The 22117-nt window shown below is 30.0% G+C and overlaps 2 protein-coding genes across 5 annotated transcripts in view; both read right to left on the reverse strand.

Annotated features, from left to right (window-relative positions):
• LOC100160060 (protein gustavus) overlaps positions 1-22117 on the reverse strand; it is a 126426-nt gene that overhangs the window by 33994 nt on the left and 70315 nt on the right. The window contains exon 1 of one of the 3 annotated variants that reach the window (XM_029490341.1): positions 17445-17576. The exons of the other annotated variants lie outside the window; for them this stretch is intronic. Within the exon in view, the coding sequence (XP_029346201.1) occupies positions 17445-17491 (47 nt within the window). The 5' untranslated portion in view covers positions 17492-17576. Of the gene's footprint in view, positions 1-17444; positions 17577-22117 lie in introns of those variants that run through there. 3 annotated transcript variants of the gene reach the window in all.
• The window catches only part of LOC103310179 (chromosome transmission fidelity protein 8 homolog), an 85465-nt gene continuing 70564 nt past the window's right edge, over positions 7217-22117 (reverse strand). For both annotated transcript variants that reach the window (XM_029490347.1, XM_029490348.1), the window contains exon 2: positions 7217-7780. In XM_029490347.1, the coding sequence (XP_029346207.1) occupies positions 7416-7754 (339 nt within the window). In that variant the 5' untranslated portion in view covers positions 7755-7780 and the 3' untranslated portion in view covers positions 7217-7415. The remainder of the gene's footprint in view (positions 7781-22117) is intronic.

Genomic DNA, 22117 nt, shown 5'->3' on the forward strand with positions numbered 1-22117 from the left:
TAAGCGCCATCCTGTCTATAAACCCGAGTGAATGCGAGAACTACATTTTTTTCGGAGAGTTTTTTATATTATAACGATTTTTGTGAACACTGGCGATCGATATAAACTATAAACATAGACGACAGTCGAGTGCGACACATATATGCTACCAAAATATATGAAAGGGTATCTAAAAAGGCCATTTGTCCTCAAACGTTACCCGAACATTTCTCTTAAATTAATTGATTTTTATTATACATTGATTTTTTCAAATCGATAGTCAATGAGTGAAGAGTTGGGTTAAATAATAAGTAATTAAGTCATGACTCATAAGTGTACATATAATTATAGTAATGATACATAAATACATTTATCCTATTAAGTATAAGAATTTTGGTAAGTATTATATATTTATATTATGCAAACGTCGTGTTATAATACGTATAATAAACGGATGAGTAAGGGTAGCAATTTATTGAGCAAAGTCAATCAGAATTCACCTTCACGTGAACCTTCAGTAACGTTATCAAGTTGTATGCAGGCCTTTGACTCCAAAACAAAAACTGCCAATCTTGTGACCCAGGCACTGCAGAACGTAGATACTGCAGTACGTAAGTGCTTATTATAAAACGTTTTACATATTATTATTTATTACCATGCATAATATTTTGTATTATACAGGGAATAAATGTCTATCGTATCTCCAACTATATAGTCAAACGTTTTCGTCGACCTCGGAATTCCTCTGCGAACAGAGTATTATAAGTGTACTATTATAGTGTACTAATACTTTATACTATTGTTATATAGTAGGTACTTTGGACGAGCTGGCCACGGCTCCTTCCCGGTCCACACGTAACGACAAATCATTTTACTCATATATAACTATAATATGTTTTACGCACTCAAACCGTATATAATATACGATTGCTAAAACGTTTTGTATATAATATGAATGCGGTTCCAGCTGCAACGTATGTATACATATTACATGTTTGTTACCAAAGGTTTGTTTAGAGAAATCCATTGTCGGACGATATTATTTTCTACAGACCTATATAGGTACATAGAAAATTACACACCATGTGGGGAAAAATTGTACTCGTATGACAAAAGGCAAACGCTCCGATCGAAACATATTAACGTCTATAATAAGGGGATACAGGAAAGGAAAGAAAAATACTTTTGTTGAAATAATATTGGATTTGAGTCTTTTTCTTCCGCTGCCCACTGAAAAAAAAAAATACTACGTTACCTATACCTATCCTGGTGACTGCACGTATATACTATATAATATGTAGCTATATAGGTAATATTATATACCTACCGTAAAGCAACAGTTCCGTTGACGTGTCTATATAAAAAGTTTTCGAATGATTTGTGTATCGACTCTGATACCGCCGCGCCGGGTGGGGTGAAAGCCATTTGTTTGCACGAAAGGGAAAAACGGAAATCACAAAGAAAACGCGCTTTTCATACATATATTTAAAATATATAATGATATCATATGGAGGTACGTTCAAAATTACAATACCGACAACGACGACCGCCTGTTGTAGACAATAATATCATACTCAATTATTATTACACTCGATAAAAATAAATTAGGTACCTATATGCATGGAGGAATTGAAATTATAAGCACACAAATCCACAAATCCTCCTCGCGCGTGCATACAGCAGACTGTTTTGAACGGCATAATACAATAATATGTACACCCGCTGTGCAGTGGTGTGGCAAAACACACATATATAAATATATATAATATTTATACACGAACTACTGCAGCAGCGGCCAACAGAATTGATGGAAAGTTTGGTCCTTTCGGTCTATATATATGGTACGAGATACGTATATTGATCGGCGCTTACAACCGAAACGGTCCGCGGCAAACGGAAAACGATGGCGTCTGGTATACTCCACTACGGTGTAAAAATAACACCATAATTTGGGTAGATCTGTGGTTCCGAAATAGTTGGTCGTCAATGAAATTTTATGGAAAATAATGGGTAACACGGTAAACGACCTATTATATAATGTACGTATAATATAATATACACTCCCTTAAAAAGTAGAATTTGCTACAAAATCCTAGCCGTAGATATAAATTATAATAAATATTTTGGACGGCTATAAAAACATTTTGTACAGGTTGATTTATTTTTATCGTGATTCGTGACAATACAATGCATTTATCCAACTGCTCCACCTGCTGTAAGGTATAAGATTTTATGTATTTTAACTTTTAAAAGTAAAATCGTTGAATATAATACAAAATATACGAGGTGTTATGAAATATAATTAAATGGTCCCTTTAACCAAAATATATATAATTTCATGAAAATACATATTACATAATGAATAACGATTTATATTAACTCGTTCTATGTGGAGAACACGAATGACGATACACGGAAATATAACCATATTATACGAGTAGTACAAAATAGTGTGCAGTATATATACAATATACCCCATACGATATTATAGTAATATACCTAAACACAAAACATCTAGTACATAGACTCATAGACCATAGTATAAAACTATAAACTTAATATAATAATATATTAATTAATACTCTGAAACGTATTGTAGCCGAATTATTATATTATTATCTTTTAAAGTATAGATACTAATATCGTCGAGGTAATGATAATAATTAATCTATGAATAATACTATAATTAATACTATCATATAAATAATTAATACTACCAATTGGCTATTGACACAATGACACGTACATATTGATTTTGTTAAGGCGTACAGAAAAAATTTGACAGGAAATAAATCGCAGATTGTTCGACTATTATTTTTACTGAAATTTAAAAAGACAATCAAAGCTCTTCGTTCAGCCACGATTGTATGGGAAATAGAACAATCGTGAGTTTAATCTACAATTAATATAATATCGTATCAAATAATGAATAAACATATAATCACTTAAAAAGACGCTAACCATGCATTTATTGTATTCGTTTTACAAGCGTACGGCATACCAATTTTCCATTCATTATAGTTTCAATAGTGTGCAGTGTGCTGTTAGTTTTGATATTAGAGTGAATTGATCTATTATCAAACTTTTAAGTAGGAACATTGTCTGTGCCTAAGCGTTGGCGATTTTTCAATATTTTAATTTCAAACGAGATATGAGCATTTTTAATATGTAATATTTCATATAATTAAAAATTAAAAATAATAATAATAATAGAATCATAATTTTTAACTCATAAGTCATGATCACACTGTCATATTAAACGTCTTGTAATATAATATACATTATGAATATCTACAAAAACAAAATCTTATCTTCAATTATCTGACAAACAAAAATGTATTATCTTTTTTATTCTTACAAATTGACCTTCGGAAGGCGATAAAAAATCGAATAAAATGCATCAAAAATCCCTCCAAAAAAGGCAAACTGTCTTAGTTGCAGACAGTTTCAGGGCGAGGGCCGACCTTAGCGCTAGTAATAATTAGTATACACTATACAATATAAATGGTCCTAGTGTCAGTGTATATTATGACATTATGCCTTGGGCATACAGCAGACTGGTCATTGTATTACCTCATATTTAACGTTATTATTAGCGCATCTGCTTCGATAAATGTCTTTGTGCTTTGTGCAACATTTTACAGTGTTACGTAAAAAAGGTGTTTGTTATTATTTAAATTGTACTTATTATTTGTTATTACTTAATTATTTATTCAACGGAAACACAATAAATATCATAGTAATTAATATGTTTCCAAAGCTTCGTAGGAATTTACAGAGGAGTGTAAGTGTGATAGTTCAGTGTCTGAAGCTTATTCAAACGTTAGTATTCGTGACTTCCTTGAAAAAAAAAGGTAGGTAATTGAATTGAAGAGACTGAAGACTGTTCTACCTTAACCATCCAGTCTAATTACTAAATAAGTAGTCTTATTTTTTAATTCTATTAAACACGTAATAATCTTAATAATTTAAAACTATCATGTATAGGCTTAATGTTATTGTTATTATTTATTTCATAACTCTGGCGAATTCGACGACAGACTAATATATTGAGATAATGTCAAAGAAAAGCAATTTACATTTCGGCGACGAGGTAGATTATTTGAAGTCAAAAGACACAAGGAACATTTTTCTGGAATTCATTACACAGTATTATATAGTGCACCTAGATAGGTATTACACGGGGCCGATGAAAACGAAAGAAAAATAAGGAGACCAAGGCTCTTTCAAGGCAGTGGAGTGAACCGTGTTAGACATTTGCCCTTTGATAATTTAATACTATATATTAGTCCAAATAATTATGATAATTTCATTGTTTTTAAATAATGAATGGAAGAATGTGTTCCATTTCTCTGCCTACAATAGCAGGAAACTTGCATTTTTACAAATTATCATCAGGTCGAGATGGCACTGTATCAGTCAATTGTTCATGTACAAATGAATTTCAAGTATACTACTCAAGGGCAACGCAAATGTTTTAAAAAACAAATTTAGGTAGGTGCTCAACACCTCGTTCAAACACAAATACGATGTTAGGCGGTATACCCTTATTATATCATGCATACATAATAATAATATGTCATAATCTAGATGGACAATTGAAATTGAAGTACTATAAGTTACAAATTATAATAATAGTAACGAGACGATAAACAGTTAATTTGTTCACGTCACATTATTTTTTTTTGTTTTGAAATAAATAACACGTCACGCGTCGTTCAAAAAGAAACCACATTGAAACTTATTTTCTCCGAAAGTAATTTGTTTGTTTTTCCTAATTACAAAACTTAAATGCACCTGTAATACAATTGACTAATTAATTGACATTAAACGGGATTACTTTTGTCACTTTTTAAGTTTTGACATTAAAATATTATGTCTGAAGACGAACGCCAGAAATAGTGCTGCGCAGCACTAATAATAGTACCGCAGTTATTACGCACGATTATAAGATTACAACTTTAAAAATAAAATAATAAATATTATAATGTTTTTAAAAGTTAGAAACTTTGTAACGCTGTAGGTACTATAATATCATATTAAACAATATTCTGTAATAGTGTTATGTGTGTTTTTTAGACGTCAGATTCAATCGCCGAGAAGGTTGTGGGGGTGGGGGAAATCCTGACATTGAACGTTATTAATAATTATACGCAAAATAAAGAAACGTTTCCAAGATTTAGATTTATAATAATAATAATCATAACATAAACTCGAGACAATCGAGGGACTTAATTAACATCGCGTCCTTTGTCCTTGAGAACAGGCCTCTCGGTCGTACGAATTTGTAACAGTCTATTCGACCGGCTGCCGACTCTATAACCACCGTCGCTCGGCTCGCACTCACATACCAAACACCATAGGATAGAGACCTTGGCTCGAATTCGCCGACCCGATTTTCTTTGAGAAATCATTACCAAATATTTTCAAAGAATTATTTTTGTTTTGTATTTATATATATTATTATTTATAGATAAATGTATACTATGTATACATAAAATATATTATTACCAGTTCGCGAATTAACAATAAACAATCTACAAATATGTGGGTTCAGAGGGAGAAAAGTAAGATTTCGTTAAAAAAAATATATAATTTCGTTCTATTGTATAATAAAGCCACTGCAGCGACTCACGCGGCCCTGTGCACCTAAACACGTCGAGGGAAAATAGAGATACTCACATACACAGACACACAGAGAAAGAGAGATCGAGAGAGTGGTCGGACGTCTAAAAAATATTTATTACAATCATATATTTCACTATGTAACGACACTTGGTTTCTGCAGCGTCGTTATATTATTATGTATTATATATTTTTATAGTAGTCATACAGACACACGATTGTAGTGATTTTTCGACGCCTGCAATATCATAATAATAATTGGTATTCGACGCCGTGTAATAAATCAGCTTTGATTATTATAGAGGACAAGGACCGCGTCATTATATGGAATAATAACGTTTTTGTTTTTGAAACTTTTAAATTACGCCTTGCGCGTAATAAATAATAAGACGATTTTTGTTCGCGTTTTATTATTCTCCTGTTCATACAACACAGATATCGTGTTATGCGCCATAATTAAATTATTGTATCGATTATATTATTATATAGTTCGGAGAATAATCGATATACGTCGATGAAAACGAATGTTCATATAATATACACACGCATTACAAATGGTGGTTTTGAGATCAATGTCGTTTCGAGAGGGGAAAAATAAACGAAAACAACGTCCAAGCGCATCAACACAACGCTGTATAATATTATGTCTAAAAACCACCTAACGATCAGACGCGTAAATCACGATTACTTCTTGCCAGGATCGAGGTGAAACAAGACGAGAGACGAGAAATATGTTATTATATTATGCATATACCTGTATTATAATACAGTAAAGACTATAGAGCAAACGACGAAATCGACAATTATTCAATTATTTACATTCCGTGACGATTGTTCGTATTAAAAATGTGCGATAAAATATTATATTAACTATCATTATAACAACAACAACGCCAGTCGGCGACGTGGATTGATTAGCGTGACTATACATGCACAATTATTATAGTGCATTAAATTATATTCCACAAAATTATCTTTTTCTAAAAAAATCGAAACCGAAAGCCGCCTTCCTACCGATGAATACATTAATCATTTTAATACGGCGTTATTAACTATATTATATACTCGGTAACACATGTTTAGATCCGAGACCGGCATTGGATGGAACACGGCGTAATATAATAGGACAATATTGGTTCGTATATTCTAGTCCGGCTCAAGGGGCAGGCGACATAGGCTCACATCTACGTGGGAGCTTTAATAGGGAGGGGAGCATTTTAAAAACAGAGATAATACTATTATTTTAGGGGCGACAAACTTTGCGTATATTATGTCAGTTAGAGTCGTCTCCCTCACAAAGCAGAAAGACGATTTTCAGACGATAGCTGACAACGGACATCGCGTCATTTGAATTTATCAAAATATAGATAATATAATAGAAAATCGAAATCGTTCGTACATGCAAAATGACAAACTTAATTATATTATGCATTCCTAGAGGGCAAATAAGGAATCGTACAGCTAACAACCGCCGTTAGAAACACTCGCGGCTCAGACATCACCAATGAGAGTTGGGTTGCTTAGCTGCATCATTTTAGGCGTCGGGATCACAAAGCGCCGCGGCCGCGCTAAAGATACAATTACAACTACAGCAGCAATAAAAAGTCGCATAATTCGGGAAAATAATGTATATTGTATGGTAGGTTCTTTATTACAAGTTTATTATAGTTTTTGTTTCAACAGAAATCAGATCACGTCTGGTCGGTGGAAAATATAAATTACATATTATTGGTTTAATATTGAAGCATTGCGTATAAACAACGAATTATAAAATTTTTATGGAAAAACCGACGACTGGGCGTCGGACATGTTCAAAGGTCGTCGGAATTACAGGCAATGATGGGCTTAGGCCGGTTTTTGAACAACAACTTTTTGGTGACAATGGCCTCGACCACGTACTCGTCCGCGTCAGGCTTCTTCTTCATCACGGCGAATGGCTTCTCGAACGTCTGCGCTTTGCCATACAGGATATGATGGCCGATGATCAATATGGGTACGCCATCATGAATGGTCGCAAACAGATCACCGACGTACTGGCGTTCGAGCGGCGTATGTCGGCGGGTTTCAAGCTCACCTTGCATTTCCACAGCGGCCCATTCGGGCGGCGACCCGAGTCCGTCGTCGTCTTCAATCAGTTTCACTAGAATCATTTTCAGTTGGTTTTTTTTTTGGTTCACTACAAAATCAAATCAAAACGTGCCCAGTTTAACACAAAAGCTTGGAAACAACAACTATCCACAGATCTGGGAGAATAAAAAAATAAATAGTAGCGAACGTTGTGTACATTGTAGTCGGGGACTGGGACTGGGAGGCCAAGCGTATAATAATACAATTATTTAGTGTTTGTCGATCGCTAAAAAATTATGATTACTATAAAATGTTATAAAAAAAACTCAAAACTATCGTGCAGGAATGTTTTGTCACACATGTCACGCCAACGAAAACTGGTGGCGACCGACGTGTTGAATATGTTGCCTACGCACGACGCCTTTACGCGTCCAATTCCGTTTTTGCTCAATCGTGTAAAATGTAGTAAAGCTACTTTAGACACAACATTGAAGAATTCAACATTTATAAACACGCGAATCATAACCCATTTGTGTGGTATAATAGCCATTTACGCATTGGTTTTACAGAGGTTCGGTGCATTTACATTTAAATGGTAGGTATACAACCGTGTGTCGAATTTACATAAAAATCGATAGTAATGAGACGTCACTACAGATATGCGACCGACGAGAACAGAGATTTATTCACGCAACGTGTTATAACAACACTGCCGTTTTAAACACAGATCCAAAAAATAAAGCAGAATCGATATTAACAAAATGTTCAAACAATATATAGATAAAAATATAATTATAACGTATCTGAGGCCAATACATAGTCAATATCATATTTATATTACATAATTAATAAATTAAAAAAATCATCTAAATCGTTTTGTTGCAGTACATAACAAATTACGCGACAAGGAGTCATTTTAGGAGACATTTTCTTGTAAATGTAAATTGTTGAATTTTCAAACTGGGGTCGATTATTATTTAACAGTAATATTTCACCCAAGTATACATTTCGTTAGACCGAAAATGATGAAAAACGACGAAAAACGCGTTAATGATTTCATCAAAGGTTACGACTGTCATGCTAAATGTGAGTTCAAACTTCAAAACATATTTTTATTTTCCACACGATACTCGTACGACTCATCTGTGTGTAAAATCTATACATCTGTGTTAACTATTATATTTATAAATTATTTAATAAATTGTATTTGGTAACTATCATAACGTTATACCATTGAGTATATTATATTATACAATATACGTTAACGCACTTTTATTATAAATACTTTCTATATATATATATATTATATATATATAGTATGGCGGCCGTAGAGGGTAGGTACATGTCATTTACTACCTAAAATATATTATTTTTTTTTAGAGGCTCAGTCATTCTCCGACCCTCTTTAAAATTGCTCAAATGCCCTTCCTCACTATATTCTCTCTCGGTAGAAATATAAAGGGTTGGTATCACCCGCTCGAACGTTCCATAAAGAGAGAGAACTTCATATGGAATCTCAACCCTCGCCGCCCTAGGACTTTACAACTTTAATTAATTTTTTCTCTGAATATCTAAAACCAACTATTTCGGGCTCATAAAACTCCATAGTGTCCCGTTTAACGATACGATGGCAGCGTTTTAATTAAATTTGGTCTCATTCTCTCCTTATATACGCCATAGAACATTTCCAACTAAATTAACAAAAATATCCTGCAAATATCTAAGCAATGTTTTTTATGGTATTGTAAGTAAACAATATATTAATTTAAATATTTATATACCTGTAAAAATAACATTATTAGGTACCTATATTTATTTAATTTAAAATACAATAACTAAATAAATAAATATTCAAATGCTATAATATAGTATAATATAGGGTGTGCCAATGTTTTTCCTATTTTTTGTCTTAAAAATAGTATAAGACCACGGTTACCGTCGACCGCGGACTAAGCCTGCTTAACTTATACTATAGGTACAATAGTAAATTAATAATTTCGAAAAAAGTTTAGTACTTAATAATATAGGAAAATACTCTAAAATAATTAGCATTGCTTAAGTTTGCTACTATTAAAGCAATTAAAAAAAAAACAAACTAGAAAAGTCACTCTACTGTATAAAAAAGGGTTCGAGTGCATACCTCGTTGTTGAGTAAAGCAGTGTAATGGATTTGTTAAATTTGTATTCAATAATCTTTGGTCATTGCATACAAAAAACAATGTGTCAGGCTCTATAAGGATATTATATTTATTATTCCCGTTTTTCAGTATTTTTGTTATTTTCTTTGATTACCTATTTTGAAAGGCATCGAGAAACTATAAACCTCCCTCAACGTTTTTAGAAGAACATATTACTGCACTAAAAGGTGGTCACAAATACAAAAAAAAACCCACGTTATTGTAAAACCAATACATTCGTCAATCTGTATGAAATCCAAGAAATCCAAATGTACAATATGTAAACTACAACGACTGAGTAAGGAAGCACAAAATCGACTACCTGGATATATTTAAAGAGTTGTCAATATGATACATCTAAATTGTACAAATACCTAGCGGTTTTTATAACGATGAATAACAATTTAAGTAAAAATTATTTACTCATAATTTACTACATCATTAACTAAGTAGTTCACCAATAATCAAATATTGTTATATAGGTTCGTGTACATGTATTGATTTAACTTTGGTCAGTATACGGTTCAAGAAAATATTTATCATACAATTACTATCAATAACATAACACTATTATAACAATTATATAATGTTACTAAATTTCATTATTTTTTTTATCAATATAACTACAGCAGCTCTAGATTTAATAAATTCACAATTTGTCTGTAATTCTAGATTTTACAATTATACCTATTATAAAGATACGGGACGTTTATAGAACAAGTTTACTATAATTACAACCTTAATTTAGACCCTGGGGGGTCCAGACCCCCTTGACCCTCTCCCCGTTAACTGACGCGATGTTGGGCAACAAACGACTCGAATCACATACACGCAGGACCTTGAAATTCATACCGAATATTGACCCAATGTATTATCTAGCACCATTCCCTACCACAATGAATACAAGAATGTACAGCGAACTATAGAGACTATAGCTATTACCTACGCTATATAAGTATAATAATAATATTATAGTCATTGTAATATTACGAAGATAGTATGTATAAGAATCCCCTTCTACTATTCACCTGGTAATGTATTTGCATTGTATTGCAATAATAAGACATTACACAGTATGGATACTGAAAAGTAACAATGAGATGAGAACGAATATAATAATATTCATTGATGGCGTCATGTAGGATAATGTATGATTACAAAAAGGAGACGCCAATAAAATAAGTTAAATAATTTTCCAACTGTTAAATTAGAAATTGCGTATATGATCGAAATAATCTTAACAACTTCCAAATTACAAAACTCTGCCTTGACTTCGTTTTTCGTCCACTTGTTTGTATAAGATTATAAACACGTCCAATCAAAAGCGAAAATATTCACCTCAAAAGTAAATAAGGGAGTCATTTATAATTTTGTCTTTTACCTCTACGTAATTATGTTCTTCTATGCTTATATGTGCGTTATACATATTGTCATTAAGCATTAGCTCACATCATGTATACGAGTACTTACATACGGCCGTGAACACACCATGAATCACAAAATTTACTTTTAACGATCACCATAAAAATATGTTATAGGTACAATAAAGTATAGACGTAAAGGTAAACTAATAAAATACCACGTAGTACAATATTCATAATAGCTTTTTTTTAAATTGTATAGCAATTTAATGATTAAATTACTACAAGAATAAGATTTATCAAGTTCTGACTAAGGCAATTCAAAATACATTTAAACAAATATTAATTCTAGTATCGGTCACACTATGCTACCAAAATTTAAATTAAAGATTAGTTTTAAATAGTCTGTGATAAAATTAGGTTATACTGACAATGGGATTTTGAATGATAAATAAATTACATTAGAAATTAGAATATAATTGTTGTTTAGGTTAAATTAAAGAATAAATTAGAAGAATATAGTAGAATAGTACAATAGTACAATGATTCATTGTTTCTGTAATAATGAAAATAGGCTATAGATTTAATTTATAGAAAATAATCTATTAAGAATAAACTCATAAGTCATAAACTATTACTTAGTAGTATAACACCTGATAAAAACAATAGAATTTGGTTTACATGATAATGCACTTGGTAAGTAGTTATATTTTACGACGCATAAATCAGATGTTATGATGATAAATCGGAGAATATCAGAACACATTAGTACTACTCAGTACTCACTATACTCACCATGAAGTATAACCATACAATAAAATATAATAAAAATTAAATTAAACCTTCTGAAGGGTATTATAATACATATTATATCGGACCTCCATACCTAAGTGCCCGTCCAACTGGTTTTATTTGACGAATATTTGACTAAATCTACACGATCCATTTCCTATTCGTCGTAAACTTATTTCTTCGAGATCAAATATCTATATTTGGTAATGCAATTTTCGTCGAATCGTGTCATTATGACAGTATACATATTAATAAGATTGTCATCCACGGCAAAATGGCGAATAACAATCACTGAAAATACCAAACACCAAAAATATTCGTACCTACAGATACTGTCCCCACGACATTTCCCACTACATGGCAAAAATCCACGAAATACTTGTGAACCTACACGATTAGGTACACGATTCATTTATAGGTCATGTAAAATTTAAATATTATCGATTATATTTAATATAATTGCTCTTTGGTCAGTTATTTGAATTTTTAAGTAATAGTACCTACACATTCACTTATCCAATAAGAAAAAATTGAAGAAACTTTCTTTGGTTTTACATAATATGTTTTGTTATTTTTCCGGGAGTTATAACTATTGATAAGATACGTAAAATAAAAATAAAATAAAATTTTATTTCTGTAAATCCTCAACATTATATATTTTAACCCTAGAGCACACGCTTCACAGTCAAAAAAACCGGGCTTTTAGAATTTTGTTCATTGTTTCAAAAATACGAAATATTAACCTAATCCAACCTAGGTACCTTCTAATTAAGTGATAAACTAAAATTAGATACGACTCCCAACTGTATATGATCTAACGTGAGTAATAACTAATAATATAGAAGTGTTCAAAGTTAATTACCAGACATTACGTATTAATATACAGTCAAAAAGACCGTGTGCGTGATGGTAAAAAATCAATTATGGGTTATTTTTACACTGTTTCTAATAATATTGCTGCTCGATAAACGAAATTGATAGTTATTATATTTTCATTGTGACTGGTTAGTTGACTATGATTTGCGCCATACTGTGTGTGACTGAAAAGACCGTGTGCGTGTATTCTTGTGAATATTTTAAATGCGTGTGATCTAGGGTATAAACAGTAATAATAATAACACTGATGAATTTACTGAACCATACTAGGCATACTTTTAACTAAAGTTTGAACAACTTTTATTTACTGTAAAAATGAAGTGGTCATCATGAGACTTAATGACATGTAAATCTTAAAGAAACGAAAATGACGTAGTATAACCTAGACAACAAATAGAATGGATCTACCAAAAGAAATAGATAAGTATAGACATAATATGCAAAGCTGCAATATCGTTCAGGAGTTAATATTATCAAAATTTGGCGACTAATCAACAATTTAAACCGCAAGCAAAATGAAATAAAACAGCCAGTACATAGTAATTAAAAGATCCTCGAAGGGAGCAAAACCTTTCTCTTAAAAAAAACTGTAAACACGAACACTATGAATAAATACATCCGGTGAGTCATTCCGGTTTCAACATTGAGATTATTTCCATATAGTAGAGTAGGAAGACAAACATCGATTGACACTAGAATACAAGATGACCTCCTCGAAGTCATATTTAACTCCGAAAAAATTGGTTTTTTTTTAATAACCGACCTCGTATAAGTATTATCTGTAGTAGCACTGTAATAACATAGGATGCCTAGTGGTTAGGTCATCGGTTATAACTTATAACTTATAGCCAGAGCGATTTATGTAGCAAACAAATAAAATACAGACGGTACTTATATTATACCTTGCGTTGTATGTTTTTTTCGCTGCAGCACACACGCATATATATTAGGTATATAAATATAATTATGTTTGTTTCACAACATAAAAACACAAACGTCGTCAATGTAACGTTCATTGTAGTTAGCTAAATATACATTACAATTAACTTTGAGGAAATGAGCTATTGGCAGTTGGCACTTCATGTAATAAAATAAAAAAAGAAAAACGAACATTATTCAAACCAATAAAATATTGCTGGAATAATTATGGAAATGCAAGACAACAGCCAAGACAAATTATATTATCTAATATTATATTGTTTTTCCTTGTTCACGGTATTTTTTTGCGCGTGCGGTTTTGAGACGAACTGGGCACAAAGATTTTTCTGTTTGGCAACGTTGCGTTTTATTAGGCAGTTATGAAGAATTCGCTGGAGGCAATATCATGTTAAACAGAATAAGCAGCTTAGTAGCAGCAGTAGCAACAACAACAACAACAACGCGTTTCAATAATGAAAATAATAATAGTATTATAACGTAGTTACACTAATATGACTTATGAGTTATGAGACCGGCGATAATATCCATATTATTATAATATTATTATAATATTATTATAATAATATGGAATTCTTATATAATATTTAAAGACGCCTGCATGTATTCGATCAACGCAAAAATCACAAAATTAGTAAGTCATTAAAGATGAATATTTAAAGTAAAATAATTACACATATTATTCAATTATATAGTATAAACTATAAAATGTATAGTTTATACTATGTATGATACAGCTATATTATATAAAAGTGGTATAATACAATACATACATTTAATATTGGAAGAATACAATAATTCATAAATAGATTCTTTATACCTAGACAGGACACACCTAGTATACTTGATGTACTCATATGTTAATTAATAATGGCAGATTTTAATTTACAATTTGTTTTAACAAGAAGGATGTTCTGAAAAACTGTATATTTATTGAAAAATAAATATTGTAATTACAGATTCAATTGAAGTAACTTATTTCTAAATTGTGATAAGTTATTTCTGATTGCTTTAAGTATTGAATAAGAAGTCACAACAAATATTAATATTTTTAAAAGTGCTAATTGATATTAATAATATTATAATATTGTCTTTATAAACGAAATATTTCTGACTACATGCATTACTTACCTAATATTAATCATAATTTTTTGTTTTAATACTTTAAGGTACCCATTTCAAGTAAAAAATATTTAAAACTATTAGTATATATACTAAGTATATAAACTATAGTTTACCAGTTCACTGAAATATACTAGAAATTAATAATTTGTATTTGTATAGCCTGCGTTTTAAATTAAGTTTACACGCCCAAAACGGTTTTGTCTCTATATAGAAAATACCTCAGGCTAGCCCAGTAAGCAAATATAAATTAAAAGCTCATAAATTAGTCACGGATACTATGGTAAGCATAAAACAATTAAGGTAAATTATCGATTACCTGTAAATGGGCTGTAATATTATGTGATACAATTTGTATTGGATACGTATATTATTAAAATTTTATATTTTTAAATAAAATTATAGATTATAAGAACCTAATAATTATTTTACTTATTAGGTTTTTCTCTGTCTTGCATAGATAATAATGTATTATTAACCTTGTCTTACAATTATTATGAGTATATTGAACGAATAAGGGCGTGAGCAAGGATGTGACCTTCCGTTAATATTCTTGTGACTTTCATGTGATATTATATACATTATCAGACGTAATAGTAATGACTAATGAATAATATAATGTCGTTGGATTTGCTTAACGGCAATTGCAGCCTTGTCTAGAATGTAAGAGGAAGATAAAAATGTCAACGTACTTCACTCTAGGCTTACACGTTTTATATTTAAATTTAATTCAAGATATAAATATTTATAAGACTATAAAAGTAAATATACATTTTTTACCTTACTATATAAATAATAAAAACGTAGGATCCCATTTAAAAAAAATTATATCTACATCAAGTGATTTTGAACACGCACATATTTAAAATAAAATTTCCAGTCCAAAGTACCTATTTACTATTAGTATAACATAATATAATATAATATAATCATAATAATAATGTTGCTAGGGGGCTGGTACCAGTTTTTCAAATTTTCTGCAATTCTATAAAATTTGAAAATTAAATTTTATATTTTAGTTGCCACCTTAATCATAATACTTTTTCACTAATCTACTGCCCGATTCTGTTTAGGGGGGGGGGGGGGTGATAGGGTGTATTATATTGAAAAAAAATACTTCAAGGGAATTATTCTCAGGCTTTGTAGAATTGTCGGATTTTTATAACTATTTTTTTATCTGAAAGAAGAAGACTTCCTACAGGTCACATCGAACTCCAATTTTTTATTTTATTTTAAATAATGGTAAAATCATAGATAATATATTATAATGCTCGTCCCTTTACTATAAACACCAATGGAGCAGCGTCTCCGAAGTTTTGGTATAGCCCCAGTATACTGTTATCAGTAGTAACCTAATAAGCAGTCTTGTAAAGAATACTTTTATTTTGTATTCGGAATATACATATTCGAATAAATAAGAATTAAGGTATTCAGAATACGTATTCGAATAGTTCTTAAAAAATATATTCGAATACTATCAGAATACTTTTTTCACAATTAGTTTTTGTCAGTTTTTGAATGATTGGTAATTAACATTTATTAATTAATAATTAAACATATAACGTAATCATAAGTTATTTATACATTCTGACCACATATGATTTGGCCGATACGGGCTATACGGGATACAACACATTGGTGTTTATAAAAATAATCATATTATGGGCCAATATTAAATTTTGTTTAAAGAATAAAATTAATGTTCATTATTTATAATATGTCGTCACAAATTTAAAACTATTTTTCTGTATCGAAAAAAAGTATTTAGAATACGTATTCGAATAATTCTTAAAAAAAGTATTTAAAATAGTATTCGAATACAAAAAAAGTATTCAAATAAATTTATCCGAATACTTTACAAAAGTGCCAATAAGTAACCATTCTGACATATCACTATGTACTAATAATTGTTATCAAATAAATATTATTTGCAGTTTGAATTTTGAATCATTCAATTATTTTAAATTTTTAAATTTGTATATTGACATATTGTTTCCAATTATAAAAGTACAAAATAAATTATTAAATTTGGTTGATTCTACAGAAGAGGATCATTATTCCCGTAAAGTGTATTTTTGTTTACAAAATTACAATGGCACCGGGCGCCTTAAGATTATGTGCAACAACGCCAACAAGTCTGGAAGGCATTTGTCCCAATCTTGTTTTAAAAAAAAAAACTATTGAATGATTGGAGAAACTGAAGTATTATTATTATTATTGGTATCAATACTGTAGATACAAAAAATATTTGACACTTCTTTTCGGTTTAATTTATAAAATATATTTTAAGGTTGGCAAATAATTTTAAGTACATAAGTTTCATAAGTATCATAAGTTACGAGTCACGAGTGCCTCATAAGTTATAACTTATATAACTAATAATAACTAACACTATATATCTATAAAATAATATTAAAAATAAGAACATAACAATTAAGAATTAAAACCATAACATTTCAAATAATACTTATGTTATATGGTTTACGAGTGTTAAATATTAATAGCCTACCGGTAAGAAATCGTGAGGCGGATCGTGTCGAGTTTATGATGTCCCATGCGCAGAGAGATAGTGTATCTGTCTATTACAGCTTTAATCGCACAATCCAGTGACAACGAAATCTAACGTTTCCGTTTGCGCGAAAAACGTGCACAACACTACCGGTGTTCCTATTATTAATTCAACCCGATCTTGCTAGGTACAATTATGCTAATTATTATTATATTTCGTTCAGCGCTCGCGGTACGACGGCACTAACGCACGACAACGTCGGCAACGAGCGTTATTCTGGCACATCGTTAACCGTGCACGAGCATATCGGAGAAGACCTATCGGACCCGTCGAGGGCGATTAGGCGCACACATGGGAAACACAATACGCGATTCTATACGGAACGTAGAAGTAGTAAACAGACGCAGATTTACTCTGTCATAAATCGCATGTCCTGCGTAATAATATTATATTATGCGGGATAAAAACCATCCGGGAATCAAGTCGTCGCGAGATTATTTGTATCGCAAACACTGCGCACACACCAATGCGCGCGGGTGCAAACTGACAGCCGGACTAGGTCGCAATAACTTCTCGGCAGTCGCGTGGTCAAAACTGGTGATGTCGTTCTGCGTGTACGCGCTGTGTCCTAGCTCAAGGAACCCCACACTGGTTCGTATACTCACGGTGGTGGTCGCCGTTAACTCACTCACACACACACACATATAGGTGGGGAGCTAATATCTGGGGCTCTAGGTCAAGGGCGACTACACACACACAGAGTATAAGTGGCTGCGTTCCGAGACATCGCAATCTAACCGTCCCATTCGAGTATTGTATAATAATGACATCCCGGGTTAATTCTTGTACTTGCAAGTGCAACACGTCACCTGCACTCGTTGCATTCGGCAAATATTCCGCTTTCCGTTATCATCATCTTCAAACGGAAGAAAACACTCGTAAAAACTTAAAGTATGCGTGGTAGTTCGAACTATACAATATATCACGGCCACACATCACTCACACACCGTCAATACTCCCCCCCCCCCGTAGGTGTACATTATGTAAGATCCACAGCCTGTATATTATAATAATAATAATATAAAGTTGACTGTTTTTTAAATATATATTATATATTTTTAAATATAATAATAGTGGAATATTCTTCCTTATTTATGAAGTTGAACGAAACCGACTTACAGATTTTTATTCAGACCCAAACAAATAAACTTCAAAAAGTTAATTTTGGCTTTTTCATAAACGTATTATTAATAATTTTATTATTTAGTACAATAAATAATGAACAACGATATGAAAATAATAAATATAATTTCTTATCGTTATTCAATATAGGTACTTATCTATGGTTCGAATTTTGATTACATTAGTTCAATATTTCGACCGAACATTTAAAGATTAGTTAGTACTATAACTTTTCGTACCAACTTTTTTTATAGTTATCAGCTATCACTAATAATTATCTTCATATTTTATTTTTGTCATAATTATAATTTTTCGTCTAGGTTAGATTAGTAATATAGACTCTATTTACAGAAAAAAACCAAATAAAATGACAAGCATAATAAATTTAATTTTGTTTTCATCACGTTTCTAACCATGTTTCTATAATAACATTACAACAGATCAAAATATACTAATTACAAAGTATACATATATTTTATATTATGTTGTTATCTTTAAATTTTACATAATTTACCTACACATACTGCAAGTTCATTCTATTAAAAAACATTAAGGAAATTAAAAATTAAAGGTGCAAACTATGACGCGAACATGGAGAGTAAAAATCTTAAAGTATGCATTTATAAACATTAAAAAAATGTATACCAAACTATAAAAAAATAATTGATAAACATTTATTTTTTATATCTATGGAACACAATACTTATTTTTAAGTAGACTGTATACAGAAATGTAGATTGTTTGAAAGACAAAAGAAACGGTTCGTAAGTTAAGAAATATTATTTTCACTCATCGAACATTTGTCCGTGATAATTTTAAATTAGTTCTTGACCAACATAATATTTTTTGTAAATTATTGTATATTTAGATTTGAAAACAGGGAATAGTTTATGTTTATTTATCTATAAGTATGTATAAAATATGCAAATTACATGCAACTAACAAAATATGCCTAAACCCTTAAATATGAATTCATAGGCAAAATAAAATTAGGTTTGCACTTTTTGATTTTATACGACCACATGTCAAACCCCTATGATAATGTACACCCTCAGATCTCACTATCTCAGTATGAACATGAACATAATATAATTTTGGTCATTAGTTATAAATTATAATATACTTTAATACTTATACATATAAAAAAGAAATAATTAACAATAAATTAAGTTGATATAAAACTATTTGAAACAGCACGAATTAATGTATTTCGATACAACTTAATAATGTTCTACAAACTTTATTAATATTAGTTACTATGTTTCGATCAATTAAAAAAGTACCTATTAGAATTTGTATCTTTTATTCAAATTTTAAATTAAATTAAAATATGAATACTTATAATTCTATTTCTGGTATGTAAATTATTGTAGTCCATAGGTAATAAAACTGTATTTTAATATTATCAAGGACATTTAATTCAGATTTATTGTTAGCAAAATATTGATATGGGAAATATAATAGGTAACTGATGTCCCCATTATGTACGACCTTTTGTAAGATTTACATAATCACAAAATATTTATTATTTATTTTGTCAATTAATATAATAATTTTATCATGCATTTAAATTCAATAAAAAAAAATATTAAGTCCATTTTCAACTTAATAATTAAAATAAGTTAGATACACAAGTACACAACAAATTGATTATAACTTGTAACTTATAAGTTTACTTAAATGCATTTAGGGCGTACCCTGCCCTTGAAAAGCCAAAAATTATTCATTGCTCTTAAAAAATGTTTTATGCATTCATTTATTCGACGATGGTCGATTGAAATCTTTGAACATTGTTTAAACAATTACAATGAAGTATATTCCTTATAATTATTTTAACAATTATATTTTATTAACTGATTTGGTTATTTAATATTTATGGAACATATTATTATGAACGTCTATAGCTTCCTATAAAATATTATATAAATAATTACATTTGAATCTTAAAATTTGTCTGCCTATAAGTAAATGAAAAAAAATGCATACTATTGTCTTGTCATAGATACAATAATTTAGCTTAATAATATACAATAATTATAATCATGTACGTATTGATAATACAATGGTCTTATAATTGAAACATTTCACTAACGGAAATTCAAAATTAACAAACTCACTGTATCAATATAAAAAAATTCAAAATAAAACTATCACTATATTCGGATAAACATAAGTTTACAAAGGATCACAAATGGAAATATTTAATAATGATAACCTAGCTACATCACAATAGTATAAGTCCCAAATGCTAAACAACATCACGTCATATTATTAAAAAGTTAAAGATAGTTACAAATTAATTAATAATATTATTGTATTTACGGCAAAAATAATCAATAAAAATATAAGATGTTTATTTAAAACACATGAAGAAGATTTATTGTTTTAATTAAATTTTGTTCAAATTTAATAATTTTTGATTAATTCAAGTGGTATATAAATAATTCCGTCTAAATAAATATGTATTTATAGATACTTGCTATGTTATTTTATAAAAATCTGAATATTATTTATTTTAATTGATTAATAATTAAACAGAAATAAAAGTGTACAAGCTAAAAAATAAATAATACCTATAGGTATTAATTTTTGTAGAAATTTAACAATATTAGTATATTGGAAGGTAAATATTAATTGATAATTTTGTTACTAAATGAAAGTACTAGGATCTTCATTGATTAACAAAAAATGGTGCAATCAGCTTCATATATAAAACAATCTTTATAATAATTCATTATTACGCTTGAAAATATTTTAATTATGTTTCTTATGATTTTTCAATATTTATTTTAAACAATATTTTATTTTAGATATTTTAAATACCTATGGCTATACAATATTTTAAACAAAAGCTCGTTTGTACTACCACTTTATTTTAGATTCTGAGTGGAACGATGAATGTATTGATTTTACAATGATGTGTGCTTTTTTTTTTTCTTTTTTTTTTTTTTTTCCTGGCCGACGACCACTTTCGGAGCAGTAAAAAATGCTTCGATTTCCAAAGTTGTACCTTTTCTGATAGGAAAGTGAATCTAGTTGGTACTTTGGGGGGTCAAAAGTAAAATTTTATAATCTACCTTTATCTAAAAAAAAATGTCTATAAGAAACTCAAATTAATTTTTTATGAGCGTTTAAATTTCATATTTTTACAACATTTGATATTCACTCGATTTCTTACGTAACGATTTTCTTATTTTGTTGTAATTAAAAAACGAGTGACTGTAAAAACTTGAAAATTTTCTATATACGATAAATTTTTGAAAATAATTTGACTCTTTTTGAGGTGTTTACAGACATTGTAAGTTTTCAATTTTTTTAGTTTTTTTTTTCTATAAATATCAATAAAGTTTTTTCTATTGGGCCAAAAAGTGTAAAAAATTAATACAAGGCTCCTGATACATTGTTACAATAGCAGTTGAAAAATATTAAAAATACATAGGCACAATTATTTTTTATAAGCATTTGAAGTTGATATTTTGACAAAATTTATC

Source organism: Acyrthosiphon pisum, chromosome A2, assembly GCF_005508785.2.
Source record: "Acyrthosiphon pisum isolate AL4f chromosome A2, pea_aphid_22Mar2018_4r6ur, whole genome shotgun sequence".
NCBI classification, from domain to species: Eukaryota; Metazoa; Arthropoda; class Insecta; order Hemiptera; family Aphididae; genus Acyrthosiphon; species Acyrthosiphon pisum.